Genomic DNA, 13,973 nt, shown 5'->3' on the forward strand with positions numbered 1-13,973 from the left:
TATGATAACACAAAGTTATATAAAAGTAATTTTTAAAATATATACACTATTTTAATAAAATGTTTCAGGTACTAAGCATTGTATCCAGTATTACACTGAAGTAAAATGTCAGTTAAGATTATCGAGGAGCAACAGAAAACCAAAGATATATAAAATTTAGTTGCTGGTTCATATGAATGAACTTAGAGGGTTAACACAATGTAATTCCTTTTTAAGTTATTTTACTTAGCAACAAGTGTTTTTTTAGATGCTCCACCTTCCACTTTGTTCTCCAGATGTTTATCCAACTCAGCTTCTCTTTTCACTGCTTCTGGCGACACCTTTGGTGCATTTGGAAAGCAAATCAATACGACACTCATGTTGTCCCGACTCCCCTGTTTTGAAGGGTGAAGAAAATAATCTCATTTAAATAAGCAAAATAGTTATTAAATCCTTTCGTAAAGGTAATTTTAGAAGAGAACACAGTAAATATGTAGCATTATTAATTTTTCCAGTAATTTTAAAAGAAAATACATTAAATGTACAGCTGCAAAATAATGAAGAATGTTATCAAGAATTGCAGGGGGATCTTGATCAGCTGGGTAATGGCCGAGGAATTGTAAATTAAGTTTGATTCAGATAGGTGCAAGTTGTGAAAAATGTTCCCGATGTTGGTGGAGTCCAGAACCAGGGGTCACAGTTTAAAAATAAGGGGTCAGCCATTTGGGACTGAGATGAGGAGAAACATTTTCACCCAGAGAGTTCTGTGAATCTGTGGAATTCTCTACCACAGAAGGAAGTGGAGGCCAATTCGCCGGATGTTTTCAAGAGAGAGTTAGATTTAGCTCTTCGGGCTAAAGGAATCAAGAAATATGGGGGGAAAATCAGGAAGGAGATACTGATTTTAGATGATCAGCCATGATCATAATGAATGGCTGTGCGGGCTCGAAGGACCGAATGACCTACCTCCTGAACCTATTTTTCTATGTTGGGTTATTAGGATGCATTTTTGGGATGTCAAACCAATGTAGGACTTTCACAGTGAACAATAGGGTCAGTGGAAGTGTTGTAGGAGTGGACAGGGTGGTGAAGGCCGTTTTTTTCATGCTGGCTTTCATTTGTTAGGGCACAGAGTTTAGACGTTGGGATGGTATGTTATAGTTATACAAGACGTTGGTGAACATTATATGCAGTTTTAGTCACCCTCTTGTAGGAAATATGCCATTCAGCTAGAAAAAGTGTAGAAACGATTTATGGCAATGTTGTCAGGACTCGAGAGACTGAGTTATAGGACGAGGTTGGGAAGGTTAGGATCTTACTTCTTGGAACGAAGGAGTGACCATATAGAGTTGTACAAGGTTATGACGGTATAGATAGGGTGAATGTACACTGTTTTTTTCCCCACAGAGTTTGGGGAAATTAAGAATTAGAGGGCATAAGTTTAAACTGAGATGGAGCAATTTTTTCACAGAGAATAATGAGTAAATGGAACAAGTTGCTAGAGGCAGTGGTTGAAGCAGGTACTAAAACAACATTTAAAAGATATTTAGATAGGTAAATGGGTAGGAAAGTTTTAGCGGGATCATGGATATGGGATAGAGGCAAACAAAGGCATCATTGAACCGAAGGGCCTGTTTCCATGTTAAATGAATCTATGATGTGATGGCATGGAGGGTATTTTCCGCTCAGTTGACTAAACAAAATTTTAAAATTCATTTTGAGAACCAGTTTGGAAACTCAACCAAGGAGAGCCCCGCTGAAAAGGTTTTTCCACATTTAATAAACTTTAAGATCTGTTTCATTTAAACATTTTAAACTAGGATCCGGGAATTTATAACAGCAAATGTCATTAAGAAATGTGCATATAGTATAGGAATAGATGGCTGCCAATTTGCCAAGAACCTTTCGATTATTTTTAGTAAGAAAAAATGTTTAAAATAATTATTTGATATCAACATAAATGACAGCCCCATTGCATAAAAAGCTTGAAATATACTGGGTCAGTACTTCCTCTGACCTCCAAAAATATTTCTGGCTGTGTGCCACTGGACCATAGTACTCGTTCCAGTAAGGCCTCAGATGCAGACTTCCACTGGAAGCTCATTTGTAACACGTTGTGTGACTGAGTACAGTATTGGGGTTGCCTTAAAGCAGACAGCTTGACATTCACAAGCATTCATTATGTTCAAGCTGTGCTTTTAGTGGCTTTTGGATGCTGTCGCTGCTGGCTTAGAGCAGAGCCTCCATGATCCGAGTTGAATTCTGGGATTATGTTTTGGCATGATTTCAGAAGATCTGCGCTATTGTAATCAAGGAAGCAACCAGTATTTGCCAAGTAAAACAAACTTATTTTTTCCCACATATCAGCAAATCTAAATATTTGGCAGCTGGCTGAACGAATTAATATTTTAAGCTATGGGTAGAAACAAGGAACTACAAACGCTGGTTACTACACAAAAGGACACAAAGTGCTGGAGTAACGCAGCAGATCAGGCAGCAACTCTGGAGAACATGGATAGGTTGCCAATCCATGTTCTCCAGAGATGCTGCCTGACCTGCTGAGTTACTCCAGCACTTTGTGTCCTTCTAAGCTATGGGAATGGGACGGAGAAGTGTTGTGGCTTTGGAAATACCACTTCACCAAATGAAGTATAGCAGTCAAGCACAAGGCCATAAGCAAACTGGAAGAACAGCAGCTCGTATTCAACTTGGGTAGCCTTCAAAATCACAAAATATTGAATGTTCTCACCACCCTCTCATCTACGTAGGTCCTCCCGTGCACATCTTTCTTTCCATTCCCCCAGCCTTCCATCACCCAGTTCCTTTCCCCTCCTCCACCTCCACTTTCTGTGCATCACCCACTTCCTACTCCCTCCACGTTCCCTATACCCTGCATCCCTCCATCTCGTTCTACATTTCACATTCCTTTTTCAGATTCCACTATCTGCAGCCCATTATCTGTTTCACTTACCACGTCAGCCTTTATGACAACCTCCATCCTTCTCACCCCCACTTTGCTCACCTGCCAATCTTACCAGAATCGACACATCATATGCCAGCTCTTGCACCACCCCATGCCTGCCACTCGCCACTTTCTACCAGGTACCTACCCTTTAATCCAGTCTTGAAAACAGGTCACAACCCAAAATGACATCTGTCCATTTCCTTTTATAGATATTGCCCGACCTGCTGAGTTCCCACAAGATTCCAGTATTTGCAGTCTCTTATGTCACAATCACCTGTTACTTGGTCAAATACTTAAGAGCAGTAGAGTGTGACCTCGGTCAAGTCTCCAAAATACCTCAAGAGCTTTGTGGTCTAGTCCACTTCATAATTAAAGCTGTTGCTGAAATGCTTGTTAACAAATCAAGAATCTGTTCAGAATCTTTAAAATGTAGCATTACTTTCCACTCGTAAAATGCCAATTTAATCTAATTCCGATTTCAAGAATACAAATGATCCGATATTTGCTTTTCAGCATGATCAAAGCACAGCAGAGAACAACCTTCTCAAAGTCCAGCATGTAGTGTGTGAAATAGCCTTGGCAAATATTCTAAAGTCAATGCACATGTTTATCTTTACTTCATAAATTTGTTCTGCTATTAGACAACCTCCTCAAATTCAAAATTTGGTTTCTGATCAGTGATTACACAGAATGTCATATTCCAATTTGCCTTCCATTTTACACTTATAATCAAGTATCATAATTTGCTACACTATAAGAACATTCCAGCATAGGTAGCCTTGGCTGATTCAGCCAAAGTTCCTATACCTTGTACAAGGATCTTTTATGGAAGAATTCCTTTTTAAGAGCTTTCAGAATCCTACTTTTTCAATTGAAAAGGATGACATTTCCCCATAATTAATGTCATTTAGTTGTCCAAAACTCTTCATGCTACCAGAAAAGTAGGTCCATGTGATCAATGTACGGCAACTTCCAGGATTTTAATTATAAACTTCAAACTGTGTCACTTTTTTGCATTTGCTGATTTTAGGAAGAAACGTGGCCTCATCTTGATGCTACTCAACCAGCACATGAAGTAAACTGCAATTATGTACAATTATCACCAGAATGCACTGACAACTTCAACAGCAAGAATACAATAATTCCTGCAGTGTAAGTAAGCAATTGCTAGGCATTCTCATGGCAAAATAGAATTCAGTACTGCAAGTTAACAATAGTGTGCTTTACTTTGAAGATAACATAAAATGATCTAAATATAATAAAAATGGAAAGTATATTCACTATACCTTGTACAAGCATGTGTCAACAATCTGGTTACAAACTTTCTCAAGGTCATCACTAACTTCCAGTCTGGACTTAACAAATTCACAGATCTCTTCATTCCCCATGACGTCCCAAATGCCATCACATGCTAGGATAATAAACTGGTCATTGTCCCTTCTCTCAATTTCATAAACCTCAGGTTCTGGCGAGACAAGCTGCTCTGTTGGTCCCTTCCCATGCACACACTTGTAATCAAAGTCCCCAAGTGCTCTTGAAACAGCAAGGGAACCATTCACGCGCTGAATCATCACAGAGCCACCAGCATTCTGGATGCGCTCTTTCTCCAGTGGGTTACTCGGCTTGTGATCTTGTGTAAAGAAATGGACCTGTCCATTCCTACAGAGCAATCCTCGTGAGTCTCCACAGTTGATGAAGTAAATATGCTTGGGTGAAAGCATGACACCCACTGCTGTTGACCCACTTCTGTCTGAACCATGCCTCTTCTCAGAGATTGTTCGCATATGCTCATCTATCTGCAAAAAACCTGTTCGAATTCCACTCTTCACTTTTTCCACAGTAAGGTCTGTCAGATCTTCACTAACTTTGAAATCAAGTGTGCTGGTGATGTGACCCAACAAATGTTCACAGCAATATCTGGCAACTTGGGAACCAGCATGCCCATCATAGACTGCAAAGAATGACCATGCCTCAAGTCCATGTGGCAAGCCAATGACTGCTGTGTGTGCATCTTCCATCTCAATTCGCCAGCCTTGCATACTGCTCAGTCCATAATGCAGATCGTTCCCCTCACCACGAGCATTGTGCTTTTCCATCTTTGGTTTATCCAGAAAAGCTCCCATTTTTCCACAATATGTTCAGCACTGAAGAAAAAGTAAAGCGAATATTTTAATTTTCAATACATCTGATTAATACACTGAAAGAAAAAGATGTAACCTCCATAACAGTTGCACGTCATGTAAAATGAATACAAATGACTCTGATGCCATGTTAAATTAATAAAATGTGTAGGAAGGAACTGCAGATGATGGTTTACACTGAAGATGGACACAAAATGCAGGAATAACTCAGTGGGACAGGCAGTATCTCTGGAAAGAAGGAATGGGTGATGTTTCGGGTCAAGACCTTTCTTCAGACTGAGAGTCAGGGGAAAGGAGGAGACAGACATAGGGGATTGCACTTCCTAAGTTATTTGGACAGGGATAGGAAAAGTTTAGATATGGGACAAATGCACACAAATGGGCCTAGCTTAGATGTGGCATCTTTGTTGGCATGGGTAAGTTGAGCGAAGGGCCTGTTACCGTGCTGTATGGTTTTACAATTACTACTCAGTAATATAATAAATAATCAATTGATATCAAACCGATAAAAGTACACCTCTCATGGTTAATGAAGCTATATAATTAACTGCACATCCAGATATTCTGACCAAGAATGCTTTCACTGACCCAATTTTAGTGGTTTGCTTTACTTTTATGGCAAATTAACTGGTGTCCTGAGAACCAATGAAAATGATATAGATAAAAGAGTGAAGCATATCAAGGATGTAATGCCCAATTTAGTGTTGGTAGCAATATTGCTAAAATTACAAACAGTTTATCAAATAATGATCAACATGATAAGGTTGCTTAACTATTGGTCAGGGCTCTCACCGGGCAACCTAGGCAGATTTTTAGGTTGCCAAATGACCGTTTAGGTGGTCATTTAAGACGGCTTGCATGACTCATGCGATAATGTGCTCGGACGAAGTGCGTAGTTACCAGTCGGAATTATGGTCAATGAAGCATTTACATATTATTTCTGCTTCAAATAAGGTCACAAACTAAACATATTCACCAATCAAGACATGGTATATACCACAATGACATGCAGCAAAATTATAATACAGTATCTCAACTCTTTTTACACATAGCAATTAATGCAATTTTTATTATTTCTTTCCACTTCCAAACAAAAATGTGGTTGGATTATTCAGCGTATGATCAACCTGTGTCAATAAATCCTGGACCATGGTCAAAGGACATAACTGCAGCAAATGTTATTTTGGTAATATGTTTAAAGGTGTCAAAACGACACATTACTGGACATTCAGATTAGCTGTATGTGTTATGAACAGCAATGAAGATACCCAGTTTGTATGCACCAGATTTTTAAAAAATTGATAAACGCTGTTTCCATCATTCCCACTTCAGAATTAATGTTAAAATTTTAACTGAAATATCTCCTGACCAAATTTGTGATGTATATGACCGACTGTAAAAGTAAAGTCTGGATAAATCCAACGTATAGTTGTGAATGTTGTCATTAAATAACTACTGTACTGATACTACATATTAAGAGCATTGATTTGTCGGTAAAATGAATTCTGTAATAACGTGTCAACGGTAGCAGTGACAATCGAACACTGCGGTTTTAATGTTTCACGTGTTTATAATTTTATTAATCCATCTTGATGGATTAAAAACAAATAATAACATTGGGAATTAAAACACATTGGGGGGGGGGTTGAGAAAGCAATCGGTGCGGAATGGAAGGATTGAGGCTGGGGAATTAGTGCGCGTTGGTTGGATTGTGATAGGTAAAATTGTGAGGCGAAAGGACGGGGGATGTCAGTGGGGTTGAATGGGGGGCTCAGTACGGGATGGACGGGGGGGGGGGGAATCTGTGCAGGATGGATGGATGGGGGGGGGGGGGGATCAGTGCAGTGTGGATGGGGGGGATTAGTACAGGATGAATGGGAGGGATCAGTACAGGATGAATGGGGTAGACAAAAATGCTGGAGAAACTCAGTGGGTGAGGCAGCATCTATGGAGCGAAGGAAATAGGCAACGTTTCGGGTCGAGACCCTTCTTCAGATTGATCCCCCCCATTCTTCCTGAATGGGGGGGGGGGGGGGGGGGGGGGATCAGTGCAGGATGAATTGGGGAGGTCAGTACAGTGTGGATCGGAAGGTCTGTGCAGGATGAATGGGTTGGGGGGGGGGTGTGTCACTACAGGATGGATGGGGGGGGGGGGGGGGGGATCGGTGCAGGATAAATGGAGGAGGGGGTCAGTACGGGAAGAATGGGGGTCAGTACAAGATGGATGGGTGGAGCAGTGCAGGATGAATGGGGGGGGGGGGGGGGGGGGGGAGGCAGTGCAGGATGGATGCTGCTTGATCTGCTCAGTGTTTACAGCAATGTTTATGTTTTATTTAAGATTTCCAACATTTGCAGTTTCTCAATATGGCATGATAATGCTAGCTTTTGCTGCAATGTTATTGAAATGGCTCCCCTTTCCCTCAATCATAAATGAATTCAGCTCTGCTGTAGTTAACTGTTCACTCAGTGTATCCCATTTACATTTTGTCTCACCCATCACATTTCACCCAGAATTACAACTGAATTCCCATTAGCCTCCTCGCTCATGTCATCAATATTCTAATGAAACTTTTCCCTTCATGGAACCTGTATCCAGTCCCCAGTTACCTCAAAAGATCATAGTATTCCAATTCAACAGCAATTCACTTCTACTCTTTCAGCTTACACAAGGTATGTCTTTGTAGGGCTTTTTTTTCCCTGTTGCCAGCCGGGCAACCTCGGCAGCTTTTTAGATTGCCAAATGACAGTTTAGTGGTCATTTAAGACGGCTTGCATGACGCGTGCAGTAATGTGCTCGGACGAAGTGAGTAGTTACCAGTCGGAATTATGGTCAATGAAGCATTCACATATTATTTCTGCTTCAAATAAAGTTGCAAACTAAACATATTCACCAATAAAGACATGATATATACCACAGTGACATGCAGCAAAATTATAATACAGTATCTCAACTATTTTTACATGTTGCAATTAATGCAATTTCTATTATCTCTTTCCACTTCCAAACAAAAATCTGGTTGCATTATTCAGAGTATGATCAACCTCGGTGAGATCAAGTGCAGGCTTGGCGATCGCTTCGCACAACACCTCCACTCAGTTCGCAATAACCAACCTGTTCTCCCAGTGGCTCAGCACTTCAACTCCCCCTCCTATTCCGAATCCGACCTTTCTGTCCTGGGCCTCCTCCATGACCAGAGTGAGGCCCACCGCAAATTGGAGGAACTGCACCTCATATTTTGCTTGGGTAGTTTACACCCCAGCGGTATGAACATTGGCTTCTCCAATTTCAGGTAGTCCTTGCCTTCCCCTCCCATTCCCAGCTCTCCCACAGCCTACTGTCTCCGCCTCTTCCTTTTTTTTTCCCGCCCCCCCCCCACCCCTCAGTCTGAAGAAGGGTCTCGACCCGAAACATCGCCTATTCCTTCGCTCCATAGATGCTGCCTCGCCCGCTGACTTTTTTCCAGCTTTGTCTACCAACGGGATCCCACCACTGGCCACATCTTCCCATCTCCTCCCCTGTCGGCTTTCTGCAGAGACTGCTCCCTCTGTAACCCTGGTCAATTCGTCCCTTCCCACCCAAACCACCCCCTCTCCTGGCACTTTCCCTTGCAACTGCAGGAAATGCTACACTTGTCGCTTTACCTCCCTCCTTGACTTAATTCACGGACCCAAGCCGTCTTTCCAGGTGCGGCAGAGGTTCACCTGTACCTCCTCCAGCCTCATCTATTGCATCCGCTGCTCTAGGTGTCAGCTGCCCTACATCGGTGAGATCAAGCGTATGCTTGGCGATCGCTTCGCCCAACACCTCCGCTCGGTTCGCAATAACCAACCTGATCTCCCGGTGGCTCAGCAATTCAACTCCCCCTCCCATTCCGAATCCAACCTTTCTGTGCTGGACCTCCTCCATGGCCAGAGTGAGGCCCACCGTAAATTGGAGGAGCAGCACCTCATATTTCGCTTGGGTAATTTACACCCCAGATGTATGAACATTGACCTCCAATTTCAGGTAGTTCCTGCGTTCTCCTTCACTGCCCAGGTCTCCCTCAGCCCACTGTCTCTGCCCCTTCCTTTTTTCTTCCCCCCCCCCCCCCCCCCCCCCCCCCCCCCCCAACCTCACATCAGTCAGTCTGAAGAAGGGTCTCGACCCGAAACTTCACCTATTTCCTTCGCTCCATAGATGCTGCCTCACCTGCTGAGTTTCTCCAGCATTTTTGTGTACCCATTCTCACAAGTTCTGTTATCCCACATTCCTCACCCACTCCATGCACATTAGGGGCAATTTTACAGAGACACGTTAACCTACAAAGCCAATGCATCTTTGGGATGTGGGTGGAAACCCACATGCTTGCAGGGAGAATGTGCAAATTCAACACAGTGCCCGAGAATAGGATCGATCTCAGATCTCTGGCGTGTGAGGCAGCAAGTCCACCAGCTGTGCCACTATATTTTATTTTCCAACACACAAAAAATGATACGTTGATAACTTTGGTTACTACTAAAAAAAAAGAAACTATCCATTTTCAGTCTTAAATCTCTAAGTGACGCTATGTCCCCCTTTACAGCTACTGTATGTTTTAATTCAGTTCAAGACTATGGGGCAGTCCATTGGCCATAAAGTTCCGGCTAAAAATTGCCAGAGACTCGGAATTGACCCTGAATATGGGTGCTGTCTGTATGGAGTTTTGTTTTCTTGTTTATAACATTATTTACAGAGTACTATGTTTACATATTCTGTTGTGCTGCTGCAAGTAAGGATTTCAATGTTCTAACTGGGACATGAGAGAATAACACACTCTTGACTTGCGTCGCTAATGTGTGGGATAGAACAAGTGTAGGTCGGCGTGGACTCGGTGGGCTGAAGAGCCTGTTTCCATGCAGTTTCTTTAAATTAAACTAAAAACACTAAAACCAGAGGAAATCTAAAGAAGGGATGAAACATCACCCAATTTCTTCTATCCAAAGATGCTGGCTGCTCCATGGAGTTCCCCCGCACAATTAAAGCATGGGATAGTCTTCACCCTACCATAGGTACCCAACCAGACGCAACTAAATTTAAGGTGGCTCTTCCCCCCCCCAAGAACCCTTTTTTGCTTAAGTCCAAGTCAAGAGTCAAGAGAGTTTTATTGTCATGTCCCAGATAGGGCAATGAAATTCTTGCTTGCTGCAGCACAACAGAATATGTAAACATAATACAGAACAGGAGATAAAAGTTCAGTGTGTCTATATACCATAGACCATATATATACACAATAAATAAACAGATAAAATCCAATAGGCTTTTATTTTTCAGAAGGTTCACAAAAATGCTGGAGAAACTCAGCAGGTGCAGCAGCATCTATGGAGCGAAGGAAATAGGTAACGTTTCGGGCCAAAACTCTTATTTATATTTCAGAGTTTGGAGTTTGGTGGTGGTGGGTCCACCAGTTTAAATTCCATTTGGAATATTTTTGGAGGGCCAGGAAACCAAGAAGTAAGAGTTACTCCAGGGTGTTACTCCAGCTCCAGGCAGTGATTCTGTGTTGGTTTTCAGCTGTCGCGGTGAGGCGGCAACCGGAGAGCAATGGTGGCCAGATCTCCATTGTGGGAGATGCACATGCGCACAACCACGGCCGATGATGTGCTGGCCATGGTTGTGCGCATGTGCAGGGGGAGGATGTGCAGGCCGTGGCAGTGTGCATGTGTAAGGCGGCCTGCCATGCCGACCCGAGACCCGGACGGCGGGCGGAGACGGAGAGTGACGGAGAGTGACAGAGAGAGAGATAGAGAGGGGACCTCTCTAAATGATAGGTGTCCTGGGTGCTTGCCAAGCGGGCAAAATGGCATGGCTTTAAGGTTGCCCGACGGGACTGTAGATTGCCATTGGCACCCGGGCAACCGCTAATTTCGAGCCCTGCTTTTGTCACAAAATGGATTGCTTTATATTGGGGAGATCAAAATGTGGATTACATGCCTAATTTCTGGAATGCCTCTGCCAAGGCCACAAACATGACCACAGGTTTCAGATCAACATTTTAATTTGCTACCCCAGAGCCACTCAATATTTCTGATCGCAACCTCCTTTGTCATTCCAAAGAAGCAGAGAATGCTTGAGACACAGCACCTCTGATTATGCATCTTGCAGCCTTCCAGAATTAGCATTGAAGGAAAAAGTGGTAGTGAAAGGCTGTATTCTAGACTGGAGGCCTGTGACTAGAGGTATGCCTCGGGAATTAGTGCTTGGCCCATTGCCATTTGTGATTTAGTCATAGATTCATATAACATTAAAATATGTTCTTCGGCCCAACTTGCCCATCCTGACCAAGATACCCCATCTACACTAGTCCCAATGCCCTCGTTTGGTCCATACCCCTCTAAACATTTCTTATTCATGTACCTATCCAAAAATCTTTTAAATGATTTTCAACAATGTCTTTTCAACGATTTAGATGAAAACGTGAAAGGCACGATTACTAAGTTTGCACATGGCATTAAGTAGGTGTTATCAGACAGTGAAGAAGGTTATTAAAAAATACAACAGGGTCTTGATCAGCCAGCAGGTAGGCCAGTGAATGGCTAATGAAGTTTAATGAAGATAATGTGACGTGTTTTCCTTTGAGAAATCAAACCAGGCAGGACCTTCACAGTGAATGGTAGGAACATGGACAATGTTATAGGGCAGAGAAATCCAGGAGTGCAGTGCACAGGGCCCTGAAAGTGGCATCACAGATAGATATGGTAATGAAGAAAGCTTTCAGTACACTGGCCTTCATCAGTCAGGGTGCAGAGTATAGAAGCTGGGACGTTCTGTACAGTCGTTGCAAGGCATTTGGAATATTGGGTTCAGTTTTGACATCCTGCTACAGAAAAGATATAATTAAGCTTACAGGAGTACGCTTAAGACGCAAAATTTACAATAGGGGGCGCCGTCCTGTATGGTATGGCTGCCCAGCCTGTAGCTGTTCGTTTTTTCACTCTTTTTTTTATTTTTAGTGAGTTTTAGTGTTTGTTTTTTGAGTTCTAGTCTTTTTTATGTGGGGGATGGAGGGGAAGGGATGGGGGGGGGGGGGGATGGGGGGGAGGGGGGAAAACTACTTTTCAGGGTCCCTACCTGGTCGGAGAGGCGGCTTTTCTCCGGGCTGTACTTTCGACCCGTCCTCGCGGCCTACCAGCGGGCCTGGAGCGGCGTTTCCGGAGGGGACCGCCCAGAAACTTGGCTTCGGCAGCGGCACAGCGCTGGAGCGCTATCGCGGAGCGGGCAATGCCTTGCCTGGGTCGCCGCGCTGGAACTCCGGTGAGCTGAGACCACCGTGAAAAACATTATGGAGCTGCAGGTCTGTGGAGCGGCCAGCCGGTGGGCGGCGGCGCTGAACTTTAACATCGGGAGGCTGGGATCTCTCACCGAGATCGCCAGCCGTGGAGCTCCATCCAGCGCGGCCTTGTTGGCTTTGGAAGCTGCTGTCTCCAGTAAGGAAGCGACCGTTCCAGGTGTCCCAAGCCGCTGAAAGGATTCTCCCGACGTCGGAGCACCATCATCCGGCGGGAATGGGCCTCCGTAAAAGCGACTGCGGAGGCCTCAATAGGCCCAAGTATGGGTGGACATGGGATGGGGACTGGACTTTGTGCCTTCCCTCATAATGGGAACCATTGTGGGGGGGGGGGGGGGGGGGGGGGGGGGGGGGGGGGGGGGGGGGAGTTTTTTATGTTTAAATCTCTTTATTTTGGTTATGTCTGTATTTTTTTTTTTATGTGCTGCATTGGCAAGAAGAATTTCACTACACCTATGGTGTATGTGACCAATAAATAACCTTTGAACCTTACAAGAATGTTGCCAGGACTCGAGGGCCTGAGCTATAGGGAGACATTGGGCCAGATAGGACTATTTCTTGAAGTGTAGGAGGCTGAGAGGTGAGCTTGCAGAGGTGTACACAATCTTGTGGAGAAATGAATGCACAGATTATTTTACGCAGAGTAGGGGAATCAAAAACCAGAGGACATAGGTTTAAGATGAGAGGGGAAAGATTTAATAGGAACCTGAGGGGGCATTTTTTTTTTTACTCAGGTGGGTGGGTGGAATGAGCAGCCAGAGGAGGTCCAAATGTGGGCAAACAGCACAAGCTTCAATAGGGCATCTACAACCAGAGAGCAGTCCTGAACTACAATCTACCTCGTTGGTGACCCTCGGACTATCCTTGATAGGACTTTGTTGGCTTTACTTTGCACGAAACGTTATTCCTTTATCATGTATCTATACACGGTAAATTGCTCGATTGTAATCAAGTATTGTCTTTCCGCTGCTGGATAGTATACAACAAAAGGTTTTCACTGTTCCTCGATACACGTGTCAATAAACTAAACTACTGTGGAATTACATCAAAATAACACATCAGCTCATTCACCTGCACATCTGAATTTACTTTACAACAATAACTAATATTACTGTTAATTTCCAAAGCCCCTGCTAAGTAGTTTTAACAACCTGAATAACATTTTAAATAAGTTCAGAAAATAACAGCTTCTTCTTGGCAATAATTCCTCCAGGTTAAAGATGACTTGCTTGCACTACAGTTCTATAGGCGGTTCATGAAACCAACCTGAATTTGAATATCTGATTATTTTTTTGCGAAGTATACGAAAATGATAAAACATAAAGAAAATCTGAAATAGAATCAGCAAATGTTAGAAACATTCGGCAGAACTAGCAGCAACTTAAAAAAAAGTTAATATTTCAGTTTGATTCTCATTCCACAATGCTACTTGGCCTGCTGAGTTTTTCCCAGCATTTTCGGACATGTTCCTTATATCTTCTCGGTTGCAGTTCAAGGGTAATCGTTTTCACTTGGGTTATTCCATTTAATGGTGCAAATCTAGCCAAGTAGTACACACCCATGAAACGCCCTTCTGATCTGATT

At 43.2% G+C, this 13,973-nt stretch overlaps 1 protein-coding gene across 2 annotated transcripts in view; it reads right to left on the reverse strand.

Moving 5' to 3' along the window:
- ppm1aa (protein phosphatase, Mg2+/Mn2+ dependent, 1Aa) overlaps positions 1-13,973 on the reverse strand; it is a 29,648-nt gene that overhangs the window by 15,165 nt on the left and 510 nt on the right. For both annotated transcript variants that reach the window (XM_055640324.1, XM_055640325.1), the window contains exons 2-3: positions 4,231-5,088; positions 257-374 (exon numbers count right to left, since the gene is read on the reverse strand). In XM_055640324.1, the coding sequence (XP_055496299.1) occupies positions 257-374; positions 4,231-5,067 (955 nt within the window). In that variant the 5' untranslated portion in view covers positions 5,068-5,088. The remainder of the gene's footprint in view (positions 1-256; positions 375-4,230; positions 5,089-13,973) is intronic.

This window comes from Leucoraja erinacea, chromosome 9 (assembly GCF_028641065.1).
Source record: "Leucoraja erinacea ecotype New England chromosome 9, Leri_hhj_1, whole genome shotgun sequence".
Taxonomy (NCBI): domain Eukaryota; kingdom Metazoa; phylum Chordata; class Chondrichthyes; order Rajiformes; family Rajidae; genus Leucoraja; species Leucoraja erinaceus.